Source organism: Synchiropus splendidus, chromosome 11 (assembly GCF_027744825.2).
Source record: "Synchiropus splendidus isolate RoL2022-P1 chromosome 11, RoL_Sspl_1.0, whole genome shotgun sequence".
Classification (NCBI taxonomy): Eukaryota; Metazoa; Chordata; class Actinopteri; order Syngnathiformes; family Callionymidae; genus Synchiropus; species Synchiropus splendidus.
In genome coordinates this window covers 10,150,121-10,175,801 of record NC_071344.1, presented here as the reverse complement: position 1 = coordinate 10,175,801, position 25,681 = coordinate 10,150,121, and the positions used below count along the sequence as shown (strand labels likewise).

Here is a 25,681-nt window from a genome sequence, read left to right as displayed (position 1 = left end):
TTCATGTCTTGGAGAAATGTCATGTGGTCATAATGTATCACTTTTTATTGTCTGACACCAACACCCCATGCTCCTTTTTGACCTTGTCCACATTTGCGAATTTAAACTTCAATATGACATCATTGTAACATTGTATAAGTTTGAGTGCCCACCAATTTTTAACATGATGATGATGATAATGAATTTGTTTTTCTTTGGTGAGGGACTTGCTTTGACTTTTTCGCGGCTACATTGGTTTGATAAAAAATCATCAACCCAATTTTCATTTGTTGCTGGATGGTTAAATCTGATTAAAATGTGAATGATATTCATCGGAAATATCCAGAGATAATGATGAGCTGTGGTGTGAAAATGCTTAAACCTTCAAAAAGCGACATTTTTTTGTGTCTTGTACCAAAATAAGATGGTAAACCTGGTTAGTTGTGAAAAGTTTAATATTCAAGTGAGTCGACTGAGAGGTCGATTCTGACTTAATCTTGCCGAACTATTGATTAGTAAGCTTATTTTTTTCGAGAGTGTTATAGCTTTTGACGAAAAGGATTTTGTTACTACTTGAACAACCTTTTATGCCACTTCTAAAAAATGCTGATAGAATGATGTGTTGCAAAAAGTGTGTTTTTTTTTGCGTAGTAATGTTGTATTGCAATCCTCTGCTTTGCAGTTTAAATTTTTTTTTTGAATTTGAATTTTCGATTGTTAATCAAGATTGCATGTGACCTCCACCTTCACTTGGCGACACACTGAGTTGTGGGAAGCTTCCTGCCATCTCAGATCTCTTGTTAATCTGAGGCAGGCTGGTCCTGTGATGTCACATTTAGCTCCAGCTGCCCGTGCTGTCCCTTGACCGTGCCGATCAGCCCATCGGAAGCCAGACGCTGAGAGCTGAGAGCACAGAGATTAATTCTGCTGCTAGCCTGTTGTTGATGTGAGCGCTGCTTGTGGTGTTGTGATGCGATATGCGAGTCTATGGATGTTGTTGCTTAAATTCTAACTGTGGAATTCATCAGGTCTTTCGTTAATTCACAAATTTAGAACATGTGGAAGACATCATCATGGCTGTCAAGTTTTGAACCCAGCTTGTAGTGTGAGATTTGATCCTCTGTGACCGGCTGCATGGTGTAATGTTGTAGTTAAGACCATACCAACGTATGTTACTTGTATATATAAGGAAACTGGTCCACAAATGAGCAGTTGGTGCAGGTTTTTGTTCCAATGAAACAAGCACACATTGGTTAACCAGTCAGGTGTCAGCTGAAACAAGCAGCACCAGCCTGTCAATTCGCAGTTTTCAGACATCTTATTGGTGTTTGGGTATCCCCCTGATTAGCAACAAAAACCAACACCAACTGTGGCTCTCTTGTGGATCAGTTTGAGAGTCTTGACAAAGATCTAAAAAAACACTACAAAACTGAACAGCCAGAATCCTTCTTTTACCAATTGTGCTTACCAATTATGGCAGTTTTCTTAGTGGGTCTCGACTGGTCTTGTATAGAAATCCGGAGTCTGCTCAGTCTAAAATTGAGACAAGGCCGTGTAAAAAGCATTAAAGACAGAGACAAGACAAAGGTCCTAAAAAGTGGTCTTGAGACCGGTCTCAAAACCAATACTGATGTGTTGGATGCAGTGCTTTATCAAGGCTTTAAATAGTGATGGGGATTTAGCAATTCACATTGCTGACATTTATAACAGATAAAGCTTTCTTCCCCATTTTCCTCAGTCTAGACACAGATTTATATGCGTCACTTCAACGGAAAAAAACAGCTCTTACTTGCTGTACGTTCCACTACAGTGACACTTTGTGGGCAATGTTTTTAGGTGTGTGAATACCCCATCTTCTGTGTGAAAGTGTCCAATGGTTTAAATGCATCTGTGTTGGCTGTGTTAATGGTGGCTACATTTGATATCAGTTCACTTTTTGTTGTCTTTCACTACCTGAAAACTACTTCAGTTTTCTGGTACACTTCATTCTTGGCACAGTCAGTTGATCAGAGCTGTGAAAAAAGCCATTTTCCTGACCATAATTCTCACTCTGTCACACACAGCTGAAATAACAAGATCTAAAACAGGAGCCCCAAAAGATATTTAACTAGCTCTAAACTATATATACTGTACTATAGTTTGTTACCTAATAGGAACAGCGATCCCTTTTTTGTCCTCATGGAGTGTGATTTTACAGAGTCCCTTTAACTGGTTACACAATACTTGAAAGTGGCTGCAGCTTTTTTTTGTAGCGTGTCACTTTTTTCAATAGGCACTTCATATCTCAAAACACTTCCCATTCATCTTCTTTTGTCTTCTCTCAAATGTTTTATGTTGTTTGGCCTGAGAGAAAGCCATGACTGTGATTTAGCTGCAGATCATTTGTTCTTGTTGGATCAATGTCAATACCCTCAAGCTGTCCCACACCATCCCACTCCACCGTCCCACCCCGGGTATTATTGAATGCATCAAGTGGGGGCTGAGTTTCTGTCCAGATCACGTGTCTCCTCATCTTCTCTTTATTGACCAGCCTGCAACTCTCACAGGCTCATGAGTGCCCGTTTGCATCTGCAACCATCAGATTGAATTCTGGTTTTAGAGAGCTTTTTAATTTGCCTCTTACTGAAATTGACTTAAAGGCCCTTGTTGCGTAAAGCGTTGTAGTCACGGAGGTACTCAACTGACACCAGCCTTATTTAAAATACTTTTATTTATTTTTGCACCCACAAAAAGCTTTTTTGACTCAAACATGTATAGGTTTGTATGGACGTTGGTCATGTCTTAAATTACAATATAAAAAAGAAGCATTCATGTTTTAACTGCAATGTTACAGAGCCACTGCAGCCATTATGAAACTATAAAGTGATTTAAATACATTTTTTCTGCAGGACTCCAGATTAAATTGGATTGACAAGCCTTATGCTGGTGAAGAGAATATGTTCTAGGTTATAGCTGACGTCATCACGCCAAGTGGGTGCTTTTAATCTTTCACTGATGACACTCGATGGCAGCAATAATTTTCCATCGCCATCACTTTGGCATGACCCCGTGTTGTACATTATGAGCAAAGATATCGTAAATCTCTGGGAAGTGCATTTGTGAGATGGGTTTGCATTTTATATGTTGCTATTTATATATTAGGGAGTGCAGTGTCTATTTTAAAATCAGATTTTTCAGTTAACTTATTCATGTTTCAAAGTGATCCACTGATGTTTTATTTTTATTATTATTCTTTGTAATGGCCCTTGTTTCATTGAGATGGCTGTGTCAGAGAAAAGAGCCCTAAGAAGAGGAGCTAGTCGTCCTTTCTTTGTTAAACCGAGCTTCGCCCAGTTTCTCCCATTCAACAAGAGCTCCTCCTTAGAACGACTCGTCTGCCAGTATGAAGCAATAATCCATCATTGGCCCACATCCAAGCTCATTATGAGACTTGGTAGCATTGGTCCTCTCTCATTTCATTTTGTAGCTGCAAGATATCATGAAAAACTTGTCTGATCTGTTTTCTAACTCTAACCCTATGCTAACAATCAGAATGCATCAAGACTGTCTAAATAGATCTGAATCAAATTTCTACTCCATTGGTACTTGATATATGAAATTATATAGGGTTTAAAATTACAACTACAATGCATGCTTTTAAGTTTAGACTTGATGTTCATTTTGAAATGATATTAGGGTTGACATTAGGATCAACTCTTGGCTCCTTCTGACTTTTCATTATCGACACAGCATGTTGAAAACAAAGTGGTTGCACCGGGAGCAGGATCTTGTACAGTAAATGCCTCCTCTCCAGGCAGCTGACGAAAGGCTATTTTAGTGAGGGCTCTGTCTGCCTTGTGAATGTCTGAGGCGCTGTATGTCACACACGAATATTATATTTCCGAGTGACTTGCAGCCGTTATTATAACCCTACAGTTGTTTTGGTAAAGTCACGAGTCCCGTGTGTTGAGCCGCTCCATAGTACTGGAAGCTCTTCAAGCCTGGCTCATGCAGTATTTACTCCAGCTCGACAACTGTTTACGCAATCCAATTGAAGTGTTCCTAAAATGCAGACGTTAATTGGATGTGTTGTTCCAGAATAGTCGTCGTGAGAGATCAGCAAGGTCTTAAGTCATGGAAACCGTTCCTATAATCACTTTATAGGCTCACTTTTACCTCTTAGCTGGAGTTGTAATCGTGTGCCATCAAAAACAGATGACTGAATTGCTCAAGCTGCCTCAGAGCTAAGTACTGTATGAAAAAGTAACAGCAGAATCTGCAGCAACTGGTGCATTGCAGCACCTGGGCCGACCAAACACATGCGCTCCTGCTACGAGGACTCATTCAGAACACAAGACACACAACATCAATCACCGCCACTGCTCCTGCTTGCTCTTTGACACAGGCCTTATGCTGGAGACGCTGGTGCTGGCATCCTCTTCTCTCCCCTGTCAGAGTGGAGACTCAGTTTTAGTAAATAAAATAGGGATTTATATAACAAGAAGATTTAACATAATGAATGTCCTTTGAATTAAGCAGGAAAGAAAAAGGAGGCTGAACAAAAAGAGAGTTTCTCCTTTATGACAGTCTAGTGACTTATTAAATGCTCAAAAGCATATGAATTTATATTTCATTTGGCTTTTTATTGTCTCTTTTTGATGAGTTGGCGTGGAGCTAGAGCCACCTCTGGATTTTGGGTGAACTGTGCTCCGTAATGACATAATACTGGTACTCTGTTAAATGAAAAAATAACAATGTTACTTATGCTTGTTGAATTTTAACATGTGAATTTGTGATGTTTCTACCCAACCTTTTAATTTGCTTTTTGCCATCGAACACACTATACAATGTAAATATGAATTACAAACGAAAACCGCTTCAGGTTCTGTGTGTATATATTGATGGTATGATCAATGTCCTTAATGTCCTGACCTCTGTAGCGTTATATAGAAGTCTGGATATTTGAGCAACATAAAAATGACCATGTCCGTATAGTCACTATGTTGTTTATTGATTGACTTTCTGATTTAAACTGGGCCAATCTGAGAACATGGTAGTGTTTTGTTGGCCTGACCTATTTATCTTTCTTTGTGTTTTGATCTTGTGTGCGTGTTGACGTTCAGCTTTTTTGTGCTGTAAATATTAGTTTGCTCTAAGCAACCTTCATATATGTAACCATTTCTAAGTGCAAAACATGATCACTGAACTCTGTTGTTATCAGTTGGTCAGTCGAACAAAAACCTGCACCACTGAGATGACACACAGTGTCCTTCTTAAAAGTGGAAGGAAGTTCATTTATGGCCTTGTTCAGTTCCTGTTTGCATATTTTGTATGTTCCAGTAAATGTTGCCTCACTGGTACAATGTCATCAAGATTTTCCCAAACATCATTGTAACAAAAATATTGACCGCTAAAGAAAGCTGCGTCCCACCGTATGCTGTTCAGAATGCTGTCACAATGCTGGATGCATATAGCTAATATTGCTCGGCATTTCCTTTTGTCACGATACATGTGCTAATCCAGGGCATCACAGTTAAAAGGTTTCCTATCAGAAGCGGAAGGCATATCTCTTTAAGCTCCTGTTGCTGCCTGGATCCACACATACACTTCTGCCTCCACGCTAATCCAATAAACCACCCATGCTGATCTGACGTCTGGGTGGGCGCTTGCATAACTGTGTGGGGATAGCCAAGCCATGTTTCCCCCGGTGACCAAACAACTACAGGGGTGGGTGGCTATTTTTAGCCCTGAAGCACACGTCAAGGGGATCCACTGCAGGAAGATGATGGGGGGGAAGAGACGTCGTGTGATCAGCCTTAAATAATTTACTTTATTCAGACACTCAATATTTGAGAGTTTATGTAACTTCGGTTGTTGTTACAAAAAAACATATAGGTACTAGTTCAGACAAGTAACATCTCTTCTCCTGTTCCTTGTCATGGAAAGATACCACTGCCTATTTTAAACTTGAAGATTAAATCTGTAGTTGTGGAATCCAAGCCCTGCTTACCTTACACCACCACTACTCCCGGGGTCAACTCGGCACTCACTGGAAAAACATGCTTGCAATATGAGAGTTTGTGAATAGGGTTGACTGTGAGGTTATAAAAGGGCAGTATTCCCAGTGTACCTTTGATACGTCAGGGTGGTAAAATGACCTCCATTTAAGCAACAATTGTCACTGAGCTCAGGTTCCAGAATATTGTCTGGGTCAGATATGAAGTAATAAACAGATGACTTTGATCTTAATTTCCTGCTTCCATGGATTTTAGTTATGTATGAATATGTCACATTTTTTTTTCATTGAAATTGGACTTCATTTTTTTGTATTCCCCAGCTGTGTTGATTTGAGTTGAATAATTGTTAAATCTGTGATATGTTTTGATTCAAACATCTCTTTAATCTGTTATCGCCAGAGTATGCTATTGCGAGTGTTGCGTCACAGCTTACCTTTCTTCTTTTTCCTAAGTCTCCGGTTGAACTCTGCCTCCTTTTTATGATCAATTGAACCTTCCACCGCATCTGTGTCATCAAAGACCTCAACAGAGGAAACGTCTTATCGTTATTAATCATTCATGCACTATCCCCACTCATTCTGGAAGGGAAACATGGCTAGCACTTTAACATCTTAGCAGCTGTGGCTCTTTTACTTTCTGCTGATGACATCTTCTCAAACAAACTTCAATCAGCACAGCACGTATATGCTACAGTTCAAATTCCACTGACAGTGAATGCACATCATAAAAGCAAATAATTGTTTCTTGAAAGAATTCATGCGTTGACTTAGCCATTGCAGCCTCCCACTTTATTGAACTTGGTGGGAGGAGGTCATTCCCTTGCTGGAGAAGTGAACAAAATAGTCTAATCAATTTGAACAGTTCACATGTGTTTATGCAACATTTTCTTTGTTAATGTTGTGACCAGACTAAAGAGCGAATTTCGTAACTTGTGTATCAATGCTCCCAACACCCCACATACAATATTGGCACAATGACATAGAAAATTCTCTTGTTATCCTGCACGGACCTCCTGTTGCTTATTCTGAAATAGAATTCATGCAGGCTCACCAGCAGGATGTCGCTGTTCCCAGAAAATCCTGTGCTCTGATTATGTTTAGAAACTAAACAACTAACCACTGATCCGTGTCCGAATGGCTGTGAAATATGCTATGGAACTCTACTTCTACTTTCAATATTGGCCTAATATTCCCATAGATACAGTCACGTGTCAATACCATTTTTGAGTTCAGCACAATCTGTACTCCAAGTGTTTTACTGAAATTGGAACAGTTGGTATGAACAGATGCGTAACATTTTTGATGCACTTATATATAGAAAAAGTGCAGTATAGAGTGTGAAAGTATAAATAACAGATATTGTAGTGGCAGTAATCTAGCAGTTGGTTGCAACATGCCTATACTGAATGTTCATACTGGACAACTTTGCATTTGTCTTGTTTGATCTGAGTTATTTATCTTCTAGATGTGTATTATTATTCACATCTAGCTGTATTTCATTTGTAAATTCTCTTTCTTTAGGCTATGAAAAGACAGAGGACACATCAGAAAAGACATCGCTCGCTGACCAAGAAGATGCCAGATTGATATACCTCAATCAGCCACAGTTCACGAAGTTTTGCAGCAATCGAGTCAGGTAAGGTTTGAGAGTGAATAACCTGGTTCCATTTCAGGAACAACAAAATGTGTGTTAAGACCGTCAATAGTTGTGTGTTTAAAAGGAAATAACTCTCTGATAGGACTTAATTCTCACCTTCTTTACTGCACTGTTAAGCATTGAAGCAAGAAAGTGCTGAATTTCATGAGTCAACTTAGGTAACATTGACTTAGACCAAAGCCATTGATGAAGACAAATGCTGCTCATCAATGTTATTACATTGTTTAATGGTCTTTAATTGACTCATACTTTAATAAAAAGTGATTAAAGTCAGTGAAGGGGTTTTTGTTGTAGACAATGGCCCCCTGAATCCATCCGACACACTGCCTTGCTGCATTGCTTTGCCCTGTTGAGGTGCAAGTTGAGAGGATGGTTCATTTTTTTAGGAACAGCAGCGCTGCAACTTGAAAAACTAAAGTGATTAATTGACAAAGTTAGGCTTCTTTCTTGAAATCAGTTGATTATTTTTGCTGCCGCTTTATGCAACGTTCTTTCAGAATGGTAAACGATTTTTGAATGGCTTAATGTGAGGTAAAAGGTACTTAAATGTAGTATTGTCTACCCACCTAAATCCATTGAATCATCCAAGATTTCATGAATGTCTTGCTTTATTTTTTAGGTGTGTATTGATATATATTTTTTTAAATATATGTCGATGTGTTGACATTATCTTCAGAGTTTTCCTCTCTCTAATCATAAAGTAGTTTCCTATCTTACATAATCTTGGTGTGTAATTTTAGATGTTGGTATCATCTGCCAAGTCTTACTATTGTGGAGGCTTGTGTTTGTGCAGCTGACTGCGATGTTGGCAGACCTGCCTACCATGTAAAGGTTATTCATAATTTACACGATGACAGGACAGTCTCTGGTAAACAGAAGTGTCCTCTGTACTTTGTTTGAGATCCATCTAATGCATATGTTGCCTTTCAGATAAATAAATAACGAGACAATGCTAACATTAAGAGCAGGCAAATAAAACTGTTTATTCATGCTCGTCATCCTGCGTGTTCACTTACAAGCAATCGTACTCGGATTATCTGATCTGAAACTCGTCTGACTGGTCGGTCAGCTTCTGCCTATTGTGTTTTTTACGCCTATGGAAAAACAGGATCAGGGGAGTGTTTACAGAGTTGTGACAGTCAGGTTAAGTATCTGAATGAATTCAAGCTTCGGCAGAACAACTGATGATTCCAGTACCAAAATGAAACAATAGTTTTAAATAGTTTTCTAAAATTCACCTGTTTGAGCCGCTTAATTTTTTTGGGGAAGCAGGAACTTCTTTTTTCTTTGTTGCTTCCCAGGTGTGGCACATTATATCTAAAAGAGGTATTCACCCAGAAGCCCATCTAGTATTTCACATTCAACGCAGTTGCTTCCCTCAAAATATCACCCCAGAGAATATTAGAAAATGTTGGTCATGTAGGAGCCAAAACTAGTTTAACTAATTATTTGTCAGTTTTTTGCACTCCATAGTTAGCAGTTTGGGCGATCGGAGCCGGTACTGTAATATGTATCATAAGTAATATTCCATAGAAAACAATCACACGTCAGCTCTGTCTCCTGTCCATCATTAGCATGCTGGAACTCTCTATCTGCAGAAGCATGAACAGTAAACAAAGACACAAATTCAAGCTTTATTTATTTGCATTTGTATGTGTGTATTTTGAAATGTTGGCCACATAGTGAGTCATATATCGGTGACACAGCTGTCAGGTGGTTAAGGTCATGATACATGAGCTGTATGAGAATATTTTGTTGTGCTCTCTTCTAAACCTTCTGCTGGGCTTTCCTGATGCCTTGCTCGAATTAATCAGTGTAGAATGCTCTGTCACATTACTTTCTGTTTTGACGCTGAGGAACAAAATCGTAAACCACCCACATTGGCCCCTGTGTACAGGTGGAAAAAGAATGCTGAATGTGAGATGATGGAGTCTTTAATATACTGATACGGTTGTTTAAACCCTCAACCAGAAAGTGATTTGTTACAAACCAGTCAGTGTTTTGTTTATAGTATATTTAAATTCAAATCTTCTGTGCGTTGGTGATATGTCACCTGAACAGGTTAAAATGTGCCCTGTACGTCCAGTGCATGCAAGTGTACGTATAGGGCAACACGGACTATTGTCTTCTTTATGTTTAAAGAATTAAGGCCAAATGGGTTTCACTGCTGTTACGAGTGAAACCTCATTAAACAAATACACATGCGTCTCGGCTGGATGTTGCAGTACATCCAGATGTTTCCAGATGTTGCCTTGAAGTTGGAGGGAACATTTCCCTCTCCTGCTGCTGTTTCATCCCTCCAGGTTGTTTGATTGACCTAGTCTAGATTATTAAAAAAGATTTCCCGGATGTTTTTAGCATCTGCTTAGTCTGTTCAGTGCATGCATCGTTGATAATGAAAAAAACAGGAAGTGATTCATAAAGTCTTACACATTTTTTTTCCAAGTTCTCATAAATGATGAATTATAAAGCTCCATAGGAGATGTTATGAATGTTTCTAATTATGTATGATGACTTAAAACAAGGTTTATAAAATGCTGTAAGGTGCAATTTTTTTATGCTGCGTGGTTAGGTTAAGGGCTGGAGGTAGACTAGGGTTATTGTTAACGGTTTTTGAGCCTTCATAACCAGATTAAGTCAAATGCACAACTTAATTTCTGAACCTTGTCATAAATTAGCGTAAACTATTATAAACATTCACAACTTGTTCTCTAAAGCTGCAAAAATTAATTGTGATCTCTTATGAATGTACTAATAATTTATTATAGATTATAGAATACTTCTTTGACAGTATTGAACTAAGGAAACATTCGGACTATATAAGATAAATTAAAAACACAACAAATAAAGCAAGAAATAAAATATCATTGAATTTATTAACTGCCATGAGACTAGGAAAAAAAACACACTGAGTCATGATGAAGATCAATAGGCCTGTCTTATTTCAAATATTGTTCCTATAAATTTCCAAAGGTAATTAAAGTGATACTCTGATGTGTTCATCTTTATATTATGAATATACTTCTGACAGTCTTATGCAATGTAGTATATCAGGAAAAGACATTATTTACTGACACAATTATTATTTTTAATTAATTTAGTTTTGAAATGTAGCCTCCAGTGTGTTTCTGTAAGTGTTGGGAAGGATTTTTCAAAAATGATTTGTTTATTTTTGAGAAGCTCTTAGAGCTATCTCTTTACCTCAAAGAGACATAACATTTTTTTCTGTCCCACAGCAGTTTTCATTTGTTGTGACATTTGATTATTTTTCTAGCCAGCAGCGATTTCTTTCTTAGTAGGCTTACTGCCGTGTCATGACCCAGACATTTAGTCAACATAATCTGCTGTCATCATCATTTTTCTCATCGCTTGTTTTTTTTCCCCCTGTTTTCTATGGCCCGCTCTTGTTTCTTTGGACGGGATTTTAAGAAAACGGTCATAGATAATGTTTTTGATTGAGCTGGGGAGCAGTAGTGGCATTCATGTTGAGACTGCATGATGTCATAAATAGACGTGTTTCCGGGTTTCCTCTAGGGTTTTCTCAAACTGTGGCAGGTTAATAAAATAATGAAAAAAAACATGTGACTCAAGGCAGGCAATGTTGAAGTGGTCCGACAGAGAAACAAGGAAGCAGACAGGGGAGTTTTGACATTAATTCAATTGGTGAAAATAAATGCAGATACTCTTTCTCTGGTCTGCAGCAGTCCTCACCTGGTCTGTCTTTTCATTTGTCCAGCCGAATGCATGACTTAAGTTCCGTGAGTTCCGTCATTATGTTGTTTCTTTTGGGATTTTTCGATGAAGATACGCTAAAAACCACCATGTCCACCTCGGTGATGCATCTTTGAATTGTTTAGATATCTATCTTTGTTTTAACATAAGATAAGAAGAAAACTGAAAAACCTGGAGATGAATGAACTGATATTTCTTGATTTATCCAAGTTAAAGCAACACAATGCCAGTCAAACCAAGACAGTGACAGTTCCTTGTCAGATTTCAAATTGTGAAGTTGCACTGACCTATCTCAAACTGAAAACATCATTATGACCAAAGTTATTTTGTTACCATGTTGTGTACCATGCGTGTCAAACTGAAGGCCACGGGGGCAACTCGGCCATGGAAAGTCATTTCTTGAGACCCATGAGAGCTTTTTATATATATAGTTGGCCAAATGATTTTAATTCAGTGGTCCATCACCAACTAGACTTCCTCCACTATCTGAAATTGTGACCTAAGAAGTAGACTGATTACGCATCACAATTCAAGTATTGAATTCAAGTATGAATCTGGAAGTATACTAAAAAAAATGTCAGCAAATGCAAGGGGATTCAGTAAAGGATGGCAAAACACGTATATTTATTAGCTTTGAGGATAAAACCAGAGATTCCCTCTACATTGAGGTTGGTGGTTAAGGTGCACAATTTTTGACCCCAATCACAGATGCTTTAAAAGTTAACCTGCAAGAAATAAACATATCAAGTCTTATTTCCTGTTAAGGAGCGCCATTGAAGTCTATTCATTAAGTATGAGTAGGACTTGGACTGCGTTTCACATTTTGGCCCCTTATGTGATTGAGTTTGAATAAGCAGACTGTACTTGTTGAATGAGTTTATTTCGAGAGGAGTACGACTTAAAACATGGTCTTAATGAGGGGACTTGTGTGATAAAGAAAATATTAGATGGATAGCTATCCCTTAAAAGGAGAGTTTGATGACCGTTTTATTGCCCTTTCATTGAACAGCTGAGGAGTAACTGGAAATTAGACGCAGCATGCCCGGTAGTGTTGTCCCATGTGACTCGTGTCAGGTGAAGGAGGAGACTATGTGGAAATGAAAGGGGTGGAATTTAGATTTGACATATCTATGTTTTCATTTCCCTTTTTCCTTCCATCTTTTCATTTTTAGATAAAAGCAGGTTCCAAGAACTTTTGATAAAGGGTCATTCCTCAAGTTGCTGTTTTACCCAGAATGCCTTTCTCATTAAACATAGTTAAAACATATTGTCAATTCGTCTCATGTTGCCCAGGATAATGCTCGTTACGTGCACAAGACAACAACTGAAAGTTGAGGCTCTACTTCATCATATTTTTCCAGTCCCTATACTTTGCAACATCACACATCAAGATTCTTAAATGGAATTTTAAGAATGTAAAGCCTGTATTTGTATTTTTATCCCATGGATAATAAAAGATACTCTTTAGTGTGATATATAAAGCAAGTCAGTGTGTTCAATATGGAATGCAAACACTGCTAACTTGATCTTTTTCTGGTTTTGGAGGCATGCTTTTTCCAATGTGCCTCTTAAGAAATATACAATACATGGATGTTGAAGTTTAATCGGTTCAAACACAAAGGTTCCGGTCTTTTGTACCAAAAGGAAATGAGGGATATTTTCATGACATGAAGTATACTTGCTCCAAACCAGAGCTAAGGACATTGCTACTTCTTAAATTTGCCTGATGTTTTCTACATTTTGGATGATGTTTTGTCATTTTAACCCAGATGTCCAGACAAGTATGGCAGTGTAGATGCCAACCAATCATTCTGTTCTACTGCTGGTGGTGTTTTCCTGCTGGAAATCTTTGCCAAAGGAGACTGAGCTCAGTGTCTCTGCTCCTTTCTTGACCCTGGTTTTGACAAGGCTCTTTATCAGCCTCCTTTATGAGGCGGATATTAGACTTTTCGGCTGTCAAAACAATGCAGTCTCAGACAGCTCCACTGTACCAGGCTAACATCAGTCATAGGGAGTGGAAAAGCTTTTCAAACATGATGAAACCTGCTGTATGATTGGACTGATATGGATTTACACCTTTCCTTTGGTTAATTTAGCTTGAACTGTTGTGCCCCTCTGGTTTCTAGAATCAACGGAACCATTTCATCCGTTTCCTTATCAAGTGTTTCTCAACATGTAATTAATGAGTTACAGTTGATGATGCATGATGATATTCCTCTCATTTTTAGCATGCACGTATGTGAATGTAATGTGTTGGCTTGTAGGAAGCTGCATACATTCTTCTTTCAATGTCCTGCGGGAGCTTAAAAGATAAATCACAGTGCCCGGCGGTCCGACGATATTGATGCTGATGGCTTTATAGCACCAACACTTACCTGCCCTCATCCCATTGCAGAAATGACAATATAGCTCACCAGTGACAGGAGCTTTTTACTCTCCTGCTTCACTTCACCCTATAAACCTTTTGTTTTTTTGTCATTAGTAGAGCTCATATCACATTTTATCTAATATTTTATACAGCTTAACTACACGAGGCGTATTAAAATATGATCAAAAAGCTGTCAAATTTTACAATTAAGAATGCAATGTATAGTGTTTAGCGGTGTATTCATCACGAACACAACTTGTTACTCTTATTAATGCCACTGTACTATTCCAAACCAAAATCAAAGATGTGGTGTCATACTTTTTTCCTCCACGTTTGAAGCCATTCTGTGTTTTTGAGCAAGTATGCTGGATGATTTGCCTTTTGTCTGATCCAGCAGGTGTGCTGCCGTGGCTTCGATTGCAGAGCAATTGTTCTAAAACAACGATTAGGGTTGAGTTTTTCAATCTTTGTTGCTTGTTTATTGTGGAGACCTTACAAAAGCTGCATAAAAGGCGGGTTCCACATTAATAGACAGGATTGGTACTTATTGTTGCCATGGAAAAGCATGCTTCTACGTTATACACGGTAATGCTTAAGAATGGCTAATTCAAGGTCAACTATTTTTGCAGTCAATTGTGTTCTGATGACGATAAATAACCTTGTCTCTCTTCCCCCTTCCTATGTGCTTTTCTCTCTCCCCTCCACCCATGCTGAATTTGCTGCCTGATCCTTTGATCCTGGTTACAGCACGGCCAAATATAATGTACTCACCTTCCTGCCACGGTTCCTCTACTCACAGTTCAGGAGGGCAGCCAATGCTTTCTTTCTCTTCATTGCACTACTGCAGGTAAGATGTGATCATATGTCATTCTGCCCCTTCGTGTCACTGTGAATGGCGTGTTCCATTGATATAGATTTGAAGTCAAACGTGAAGTGTACACTACCAAATCATTTCCTTTATTTCCAATATTTTTGTATTCAGTCATTTGTTATGACTTAAAGTCTGTTAACTATTGACCTAAACCCCATTTCTGGAGGTCACAGATGTAATTTCATATACCTCTGGCTCTGCCATATAAACACATGCAGTATGTATTAATATCCTGCTAATGAATAATACATGTAATACCATGTGTGCTTCTGTTGAAATGTTTTGCTTGCAGGCAACAAACTATTCATCATATCATTCGCCTAGGAAAGTTATTATGTTCAGTGGGCGGGCTCTGTTCTGGTGCTGGTTATTAAGTAAACAACAAGCAATCTGATGTAATGCGACATTAACATTATTACAGTGTGCAGTGTTGGCTCACTGAAACTCATATTAGACTATCAAAGTATTTGTTTGGGGAAAGGCTTTTATTTATATATTTCACTGTTTTTGAATTGACTGATTAATCATCAAGAATTGTCTCTGGAATAAACATTTTTGGAATCAGATCTGGATTATTTATCCAAAATATTTGTTCAGTACAGCCCAGTCAACTGTACTTTACTTTAACAGTGCTGCCGTCTAATTTATGTATTCATGTTCCAGAAAGTACAAATTAGTAGATTGGAAAACAAAACAAAGAAACAAAAAATACCACTAGCATCTTAAGCTAATCTTGTGTTGTGATGCATGGTGAATAAATAGATTTTAAAAAACTACCTCCTACCACCAGATCATGACTAGAAAAGCAGTCTTCATCCTCACTGGACTGGTCAACTCTAATCCATTTTCTTAAAGGGAATAGAAACCACCAATCATTGCTACGGAATCCAAGACACTAAATTATCATCTCAGGTGCTTAAGGATTAAAATGGTGAGAAAAGGAAGATTTCACAGGATTCTGACTCTTTTCTTCTTCACTTATCATTCAGGGAAGCCGAGTAGGCATCATTAACGAGAGCTCAGAGAAAAGAGAAACGGCTCTATCTAGTCACCTTGAAGTTGTTGCTTTGAAAAGCAGCCAGTGAATCTTCATTACCTCTCCTGTCGATGTTGCAACCTTGAATAAAACATCTATGCAGATGTGAGGGGAGAGATCCATTTCATTCAAGTGTCATTTGAGCGATGTGTTTCCGTGACTATCTAGTGTCTCTTTTCAGAAGTGCTTAATAGTATTTGATAACAAATAGTGAATTATGTATTTCATTAAACTGCATACTGCATGTGCTTCCCATAAATCATGCAGTCAAATGCTGAGACAGTTTCCAGATTCTGTCTCTGAACTCTGTTCCAAAGACCTGTCAATCAATGTCTGCCCTTTGACACTGCTGACACCAACAAGTCAATCAATGGCCACGTCTAAAAGTATGCTCTATATACACAAAAGGGGGTAAAGCCACAACTTGACAGGCTGCTTGCTGCAGGATGACATATGTAGACATAGTTGTCATTATTCTAGTGCAATAAATATTTCATTTGTTGGCCATTTCCAAGCTCTTTGACCAACTGTTAAAGGTAATAATTTTTAATTTAATTGAAAATTAAAAATTTTAATGAAAAATACAGTCACTGTAACAGCACATACCAAGGATTCTGACCTTAGACCATTCAGAAATCGCATGGAAGATTGCAACATTTTTATTTAGTTTTTGAGGCCTTATATGACAGTGAACACATAAGTTGTTCAATTTATTGTTTATTTTTTAAAATCTATTTTAATGGGTTGCAATCGAAAACTAAATCAGCCTTGGCAGAACTTCCAATATTCTCGCTTCTGTTGTTTTCTACAGCAAATTCCAGATGTTTCTCCGACCGGGCGCTGGACAACACTGGTGCCGCTCCTCTTCATCCTCGTTGTTGCAGCTGTAAAGGAGATCATTGAGGATCTGGTGAGACTTTGCCCTTCATTTGCCCCACATTTGCCTTTCATTGCTGAAGAATATGGAGGCAAATAATTAACCATGTTTAATGCTGTAAATTGACCCGCAAACTATTATAGCTTTAAGCTGAAATAATAATAATAATAACTCAAAGATGTGTGTGTTTATTTTGTAACTATAACTATAATATCACTATTTAACTATGCAAGTTTGATGTAGACAATGTTGCAATGTCATGTCTAAAAAAAGTTATTATATTATTCCAACTTTTCTGACGTATGTTTTAAGTGTAAAAACTCCTGCTCTACGTGATGTGTAATGTCAACGTCATGACGTCACTCCGTTTTGGGGTTCTCTACTTTTTAATTGATGAAAAGGAAAAGATGAATGCCCTTAAAAGCTTAATAAAAAGGCTTAACAAGGGTTAACTGAAAATATTTTGTAAATCTCAAAGGTGTTTTCTGAAATTATGAAAATGGATTTATGGACTTGAACCGGTGTTGTTCTGTGATATGTGTTGTATACTATACTTTATCTTATAAATATCAGTGACCCAGCAGGTGCCAGACAGGTGGATGCACACAAAGCCATCATCTGACTAAAATCAAATTGAACTAGAAATGAGGTTTTCAACAAAGTTTCACTCTCTTTTCCCTGCTCAAATAGACTGGCTGCTCTAGTCAAGAAGCAGCCGTGCACTTCTTGGAGAAGCTAAAAATAGCTGGAATAATCGATGGCTGCTGCCCTACATGATGAACTGACTCACTTCTTTCATTAATATTGTATACAGCTCTGTGAAGTTATGACTTTCAGAATGTTTGCAGGCGTTTTCTGGTCTAACTGGCTCGATCTATCTATTTAGATAGAAGTGTGTGACGCATCATACCCTCCAAGATCGGAGTTCCCTGGTGTAGTGAACACAATGATGATCACATGACAGCCGAGTGTTATGGGGGATGCCTTTTAATTTTTCTCTATGTGGTTTGCACTGAGAACCCAAATCTAATCAGCTCAAATCTTTGCCACACTTAGCGATGGAGTGTTGCATTGGACTTCATTGCAGTGACCCTGCAATGCGATCCTTTCTGCAGCTCCCTGTGGACAGTTACTCTATACTATTATGGTCTCAGTGGTGCTGAAGGGACCAGCGCAGCACTTCTTTTTCTCTCTTGGCTTGTTGTGAAAAACATAGGACCAGACTGTTGATGACTCTGTCTTTGTTGCTGAAGGTCACCTGCACAAATGTCTGTTCTCTGTAGTGCTCCACATCTCACAAGCTGACCTGACAGGGCCACAACGACCCACTAACTTCATGAATCATGCACTAAGGACACTCACTGCTGCATACATCTTAGAGTGTAGGTCTCCACAACTGCAATGTGATTTTTGCTTTGAGCCAGAGAAACGGTGCATGACAATGGAACCCAGTCTGAAAAGTTATCAAATATACATTTTATATAGTCTTTGACAGTATATTTGGTGGAAGAGTTACAGAGGAAAATGCTGACCTTATGAATTGTTGCTGAATCTGTTTAGAGATCACGAATGTCCCTGGGTCCTGATCTTATCTTAACTGTGCAAGTTTCCCCATGCTGTATTAGCTCAGTTTTACCCAATGTTGTTCCCAAAAAGGTCTTTTTTCAAATTCATTTCAATTGATTTTAGTCTCTATGATGAGCAATAACACTTAATATAATCTGTGATTATGAACTCTTTGGAGGGTAAACAGATGTAGAGAGTGTGATATGAAGACAACCTCTCAATCACTGCCCCTGGGCTCCACTCTTGCAAAAAGGTTAATGACGTTGCCAATGCTGATGCTTGACCTCTTTTTCTTTCACGCATTTCTTTTATTCTCTCTTAATCGGAAGTCTTCAGGGGCTTGACCCGGCACATCTCTCCTTCCCCTCCACTGCACCTTGGTTATACACATCATCTAAATACAGAATCTTTCCTGCGCTCTCTGAGACAGATGATAAATGTCAGAAAGTGTGGTTGAGGCAACTGAAAAACTAATTAAATAGCATGGAAACTAGTAGCAAATAATGTGCAGGTCCAACTGCAGGCTACGTTGGACTTGAAATGAGCTGACATTTGGCCCGCTGCTTGATAAATGCTCATTGTAACAGTGCTTCTGAAAACATGAGACTCAGGATATTCACTAGTCTCGATGATGTATTGTTGAGGTATTTAAATCAATCAGGGCCTTGGAGACTGGAGCAAGCGGAATAGCAAGACACAGCACGCAAGATCAGATTATGACAGTTTTGCTCACGGGAGAGGTTTACATTTAAAACAGACAGAGCATTGGATCCTTTATGGTACTAGGATGACTATACACAGGGTCTTGCACAAAATATTAATGACATCGATGCGTCGATGAGGGACTCCCTTGCTAGATAGGTTTGTGCTCTGACTTCCTTCCCTTCTTATTGCTTCCTTTTCTCTTCTTTCTTTTGTACCTTTTATAGCCCGTTGAAGATAACTTTGAATGACCTGCTCAATGACAAACCCCTAGTTTCAATTCAGTTTTTTATTGTACATGTCATGTACTTACTCTTAGGGTAGGTGCTTTCTTTATTTGCACTTCGTTCATTCTATCAAATACTTTAACCTCGAATTCCTGTCTTGACCTGAAGGTTGATATTGTCTTCATGCTCTCTTTCCCTGGAATACATTTTATTCACCAAATATTTTGTACTTATTGACCTATCAGTGTTGCTTTCTAAAGGTCTAAAGGTAAATCCCTAAATTCTTTGTAAAATTGACGTGTTTCCTTCCGATGGCCGGCCTTAAAACTATTCTCGAGTGTAAGAGGATGAACAGTGTCTACGCCTGCATCCTCATCCAAGTGCAAATCAGCACTTTTTACCTTCTCGTGTTTGCACAACAGTCATGCAAACATCTTCAGCTGCTTATGTCAAGGGACAGCTTGTCAACTAGCATCACACCAAATAACAGTGCGTTGCAGAATTCATCCCACATAAGTAATGACTCTCGTTGTAACTGAAGCCACAAACCAATGTTTGCTCCACTCATTCAAAACAACTGCCTCTACTGCATATTTTAGGGAGAAAAGGGTGTAATTTTAATGCTTGCATGATTAATATCGGGGTGCGATGGTGATGGAATCGATGAAGTGTTGTCTGTAGCTATGATTGCGATGAGTGTCAAATCTAAATGAATAGCCTGAGTCGAATTCACAAACTTGCACTTTAGACTTTCCATTCTCTATGTGTCCACTAGAGCCAGGGACCTTCTGGATTAGTTCATTTTTTAATTTACTGTCTGTGATTAATTTCAAATCCATGTATTTCAACCATTTTTTTTCCTTTTTGTAATTTCAGAAACGGCACAAAGCTGACAGCGTTGTCAACAAGAAGGAATGTCAAGGTATATTCCGTTGAATTTTACTGTTAGAAAAGTCTCCTGAGTGGTTTAGTTTCGTTAAAACTGTCATTCATGACTTCATCCACAGTACTAAGGAACGGCGCCTGGGAGATTGTGCACTGGGAGAAGGTATGATCTCAACATTTCAATGGAATCTTTTCGACGTGTTCACTTTCTGTGTGTAGTTAACATGCGGTAGCACACAAATGATGAGCCCTGCATGTATCCAGGCTTCAATTATCATAGCATTTCCATGTGCACAGTCATTAAGAGGCACTGCTGCAGGCCTGAAGAATGACTCATTCTTTATTTGTTCCTCTTGTGCTCTCCACCAACACGTTCAACTCTGAACACATCTCTGCTAGTGCACCTGGATTTGCTGTCCGGAAATACTCTAGGTGTTAGAAGTCATATTCATTATATCAGTGGAAACAGATTGTATATGCTATTGATGTAACAGTTTGTTTTTATTATTACTGTTCACTATATTCATTCTTATTGTGGTAATTGTGGTTATAGATACAAGTAACAGCCCATCCAAGTACTAGTAGTAATATTTTGTTCATGAAGATTTCTTTATTGAAGGAAGCAGAAAGGAATACTTAACCATAACTATATTCATGAAGTCTTTGGAAATATTGTGTCATAGACTTGTAAGAGAGCTGATGCGGCTCATCTAGATAGAGTTTTAGGCATGTCATCACTGTCAGGAAAGGCAGGGTATAATATCACCTCGGAGAAAGATTGATTTGGAACTGGCAGGAAATTCTTTGTTTTCTTAAACACCGCCCAAAGAGACCTGCGGGACAAAGACGCAGCGGAGCATGTCCTGTTTGCTTCAGTGATGGCACTCCTACTCTGCCTGATCCCCTTCCCAAGGGTCATGAAACCAAGAGGCAGCTTTTGATGAAAAAAATGAAGTGCTGCTTCCATGAGAGCCAGTTATTCATTTTCTGTACTTTCCTTTAGATCAGAAAATTGAAAATATCGTAAATGTTTGAAACAAAAGCAAAACTTGAATGACACACGTTTCTCTCTGTACTTCTCTCACAAGTACACTCAGTAACCAGTTTATTTCCACAGGTTGAGGTTGGCGATATTTTTAAAATAAATGGCAGTGATTTTGTTCCCGGAGATGCTGTCATTTTATCATCCAGGTATCCAAGTCGACCAAGCTGCCAGTCTGTGGAGTCCTCCTCTCTCCTCTCTCTTTGACCCCCCCCCCCCCAGAGGAATGATGGTCAAAGTCTCTGACAATTGTGTTTGATGAGTACAAAAGAAACGCCATTTTTCAGCTGTCAGACTGAGAGAGTGCATCTGTTTGAGCTGTGTGACCATCATTTTCCTGAGGGCCAGTGGTAGTGGGATTATTGAATCGTTGCTGAATGTCAACACAGAGCCGCTGAACTCCTTCACCTTTTCAAAAACCACTTGGTCCAGTTTAATGCTGCTCTCAATGAGATACTCTTCAAATTTGTGTTGTCTCTGTTCAAATGTGGAGCAGCTTCTTGGCAAAAGATGGTTTTCTGAAAAGGAGAACGACCATACCCTCTGATCACACAGGGCTGATCATCCTCTCATCAAGCCCTCAAACTGAACCAGTTGTCTTTCTCTCCTATGTGTTTGCTGTTCGTCTGTTTTCCTTTCCCCCCTCCATTCTCTTTTCCTGCCACTCGACCGTCGCACCTCTCTCTCTTGCCTGCTGCTGGCGGGTGGTTGGTAATATCAGGTGGCTGTTGGTGAAGTAGTCAGAGCTGCAAATGGGGATCACCTCCCGGCTGACCTCGTCATTCTGTCGTCCAGGTCAGGAAAACCAGCATCATTGCCAACAGAACAGCCGCGGGAGAGATAGTGGGCCATGCACAACGACTGGGATGTGACACTTCTGACACTTCACTCACTGCTGTTTAACATTAGAGCGTTTTGGCTAATTTCAGCGAGTGGGAGTGACACAGTCGATAGAGAATGTTGCGGTTAATTCCAAAACAAAAGCCTCAGTTGTGCATTCAATTTTAAGAACATCTTCACTCTTGCATGGCATATTTGAGACCCTGAATGAAACATATATGATGTGATGGTTTGCATGGACTCACATTATATGCCAAGAAATCTTGGCCTTATTCTTTGGTTCTTTTTTTTCCGTCTAAGTCTGTTTGTTGTTCTGCAGAAGAAGGGTTGGCTCTGAGCCCTGTCGACACTCACCCTTATTATGGCTTTTTTCAGATTATACATCATGAAATATATGTATATATATATATGTATATATATATAGGAACTATTTAACACTCCCATCCACCCGCTTGTGCTCTCCCACTTCTTTGTCTTTGTCATCAGACACCTACGTGAAGCAGCTACGTCATCACAACTCAGGGCTAATAACAAGCTAAAGACCCTACTGGGACTTTAAACTATCAGCTGGGTACCTGAAATTACTGAACGACCACTGAGTGATCCTGAACATTACAAACATTCAATTATTTCACCTACATTATGGATAGCACTGGCACCATCGCTCAAGTTGGCATGCTAAAAGCTACTTCACACAGCCACTCAAGCAGACACGAGCACAAGATGGCCAGAACTCTAATAAAAAAAAAAAAAGAAGGTTTGGGACCGAGGTGCTAAGCGTGTGCTCACCACCAAGATGTATATTCTAGCTAATAATAATTTAACTAAGTATGTTCAAGGCTTTTTTTGCATGTTCTTTCACCATTCACATTATTTTTCCTCCTTATTGACCCAGATAAGTATTGTTGAACATTAGTAACAGTCAGATTTACTAAACAACAAATTTAAACAAAATTAATTTCATTGAATTAAAAATGAAGCATGTTTTTTTAGCATCTATAATATTGAGAACTTTATTTTTCAGTATCCAATGAGTGTTTTTTCATCCACCTTTTGCATTAATAGTGGAATTTATAATTGAAAAACTATATGTAGAAAAAAAGTAAAACTTTATTTTTTCTGTCAGTTCTCTAATCTTTCCTCTTGAGATATATGTATATACTGTACTTTTCCCCAAGTGCATTTGAGTTCACCGTATCTTTTAAACAGCACCCTAATTATTCATTGTCAATTAGCCTCCAAAAATTGGACTTCATCGATTGAGGTTCACTGTCCAGAACGCAATTTGATTTTTATACATCCGCTGTGTGTGTGTGTGTGTCTGTGTGTGTGTGTGTCTGGACCTGATTTATGTATTAATCACTCTATTTAAAGAGGCTCAGCAGTGAGCCAATTCACCTTAAGCACCAGCATGTTTCTAACTGTCTGTCCCTGTGCCCAGAGTCTGTCACAGACTCATTTGTCTGCCTGCTTGTTGTGGTCCTCGTGCTGTTTTACTCTGGTTACCCCACTTGCCTTTTTTTTTGTCCTGTATTCAATGCGTCTGTATCCAAAATTGAAGCAAACAAAGATGCAACACACTTCAAAAAACAATCATAGATATTGATCAATTTTGAGAACTGAAGTAAACTTATTAATTTATTGACCTTGTTCTTCCTTTTGTTATTCCTATTCTTTTAATCTCCTACTTCTTCTTCAGGTACTAATTCACTCTGTATGGAACTATACTTCCGATGTGCAATACATAAATTAAAACCATATATTTCTGACATATTCATTCCAGTTTTGCTCTATTCCCCTAAAAGACTTATTGGATTGGATTATTTAATTTATTTTTTGCTGCCAGAGAGTAAAGTACAGCCCTGGTGAGACATTTCTGTGCGATACAACCATAGAGATAACAGTCATTGTGCCACTTTTAAATTACGTGAAGAAATCTGTTAGTGCTGTTTGGCGGCTGGTGTGGCGCATCTTTGTTTGCGTGGGTCTAATCATGCCTTTTCCTGAATCTGTGGGGGTTTTCCATAATCCGTCTCCCTGTAATTCCACGATAATAGCAAAATTCTGTTGTCTAATTGCATAACTCCACACCAAACCACTGTTTCCATCCTCCTACACAACAGTGAACCACAAGGAATGTGTTACATCGAAACATCAAATTTGGATGGAGAAACCAACCTGAAAATCAGACAGGTGAATACTTCTGCTTCTGCCAGTGAGCGGTGTGGAAGTCTGAAGTGCTGATGTGAATATGCAGGGTCTACAAGTGACTGCTGAAATCAAAGACATTGAAAACCTGATGAGACTCTCTGGGCGGATGGAGTGCGAGAGTCCAAACCGTCACCTCTACGAGTTTGTCGGGAACATACGATTGGATGGGCATAGGTGAGTACTGTAGCTCGTTGTTCTCTGCCTGGTTTTGCCGCGCACACACACACACACACACACACACACACACACACTTGTCTTCTTATCTTAGTGAGGACCGTCATTGACATACATTGGCAGGCATAGTGCTTTCCCCAGCCTAGTAAATGAACAAATAAACAAATGGTGAAACTTAACCTTTACTCGTAACCAAGCTAAAACCCAATTATAATAAACACGCTGTTTTGCAGTTTTAACGCTCAAAGTGAGGCTTGACAAAGTGAGGACCGGCCAAAAATGACCTCACTTCGCAAAAATGTCCTCACTCTGTCGATTAAAACGTCACATGGGTTCTGACAAACACACACACATTGTGAGGTTTCTCATTGACATAATGCTTTTCCCCAGTCTCTCACCCTAAACCTAAACATCCAAAACAAATGGCTAAACTTAACCAGGACTCTGAACGAAACGTAAACCTAAGTATAATGACTTTGTTATTTTGAAGCCCTCTTCCTCAAATTCAGGCTTAACCTTGTGGGGTCTGGCAAAAGGGCCCCACCATCTTCACTCTCTCCTTTTGTGCAGTACACACCTGTTGCTTGACTGGTTAGAGCAGTGACTGACCTGATTTTTGTTCTCTGACGGTTTTTTTTTGTCCTTCAGTCGACCTATTGTTTGCTCTCTGTGGGTTCTAGAGCTGTATAGTTATTTAAGTGTATGAAGTTAAACTTAACATTCTAAATGGAAGTCACAGAAGCTCCCTGAAAGTATTTATAATCCCAGATTCATGAATGGAATTGTGTTACTGGTTCTGGCCGTTATGGAAAATAAGTAAATGAATTGTTTTTATGGCTAACTCTTTTTTTACACTTTGACACTTTTAGACATATTGATGATTTAAAACTTCCCTGAGCTCAAGTGACATCATCGGCATTCATTTGTCAAACTATCAAGATATTATTATCTTCAAACCGTCATTTGAATCTCCCTTCCTCCCAACCATGAATTGCAGCACGGTACCGCTGGGCCCTGACCAGATCTTGCTCAGAGGGGCACAGCTGAGAAACACGCAGTGGGTCCATGGTGTGGTGGTTTACACAGGACATGACACAAAGTTGATGCAGGTAACAGATATGTGTTCGTATATATGGATCCAAAACATTGTTTTCCTCATGTTACTTGTAAAATATCCTCTCTATGCTGAGAACGTATAAGACACATTTTTCTAAGCACTATACTCAGTTTTTAACTTTTTGTGTGATTTCATAAAACAGTTTTTTTGCTCTTTGAATCATGAAACTATACCAACTTGACCCTCTTTTCACCCAGAATTCCACCCGACCACCTTTGAAGTTGTCCAACGTGGAGCGCATCACTAACTTTCAGATCTTGGTTCTCTTTGGCTGCCTGTTGGGTATTTCTCTTGTCTGCTCCATCGGCCAAACCATTTGGAAGTACCAATTTGGCAATGACGCCTGGTACATGGACCTCAACTGTAAGAGTCCCGACAGCTCACGCTGCTTCTCTTATTCCA

The 25,681-nt window shown here is 38.9% G+C and overlaps 1 protein-coding gene across 3 annotated transcripts in view; it reads left to right on the top strand.

Moving 5' to 3' along the window:
- The window catches only part of atp8a1 (ATPase phospholipid transporting 8A1), a 100,310-nt gene that overhangs the window by 4,120 nt on the left and 70,509 nt on the right, over window positions 1–25,681 (top strand). For 2 of the 3 annotated variants that reach the window (XM_053878450.1, XM_053878449.1), the window contains exons 2-11: window positions 7,496–7,610; window positions 14,479–14,578; window positions 16,450–16,548; window positions 19,887–19,932; window positions 20,018–20,058; window positions 21,013–21,086; window positions 23,901–23,970; window positions 24,035–24,162; window positions 25,160–25,271; window positions 25,477–25,642. In XM_053878450.1, coding sequence (XP_053734425.1) covers window positions 7,496–7,610; window positions 14,479–14,578; window positions 16,450–16,548; window positions 19,887–19,932; window positions 20,018–20,058; window positions 21,013–21,086; window positions 23,901–23,970; window positions 24,035–24,162; window positions 25,160–25,271; window positions 25,477–25,642 — 951 coding nt within the window. Of the gene's footprint in view, window positions 1–7,495; window positions 7,611–14,478; window positions 14,579–16,449; window positions 16,549–19,886; window positions 19,933–20,017; window positions 20,059–21,012; window positions 21,087–21,658; window positions 21,733–23,900; window positions 23,971–24,034; window positions 24,163–25,159; window positions 25,272–25,476; window positions 25,643–25,681 lie in introns of all 3 variants that reach the window. The other variant, XM_053878448.1, reaches the window with a different exon arrangement.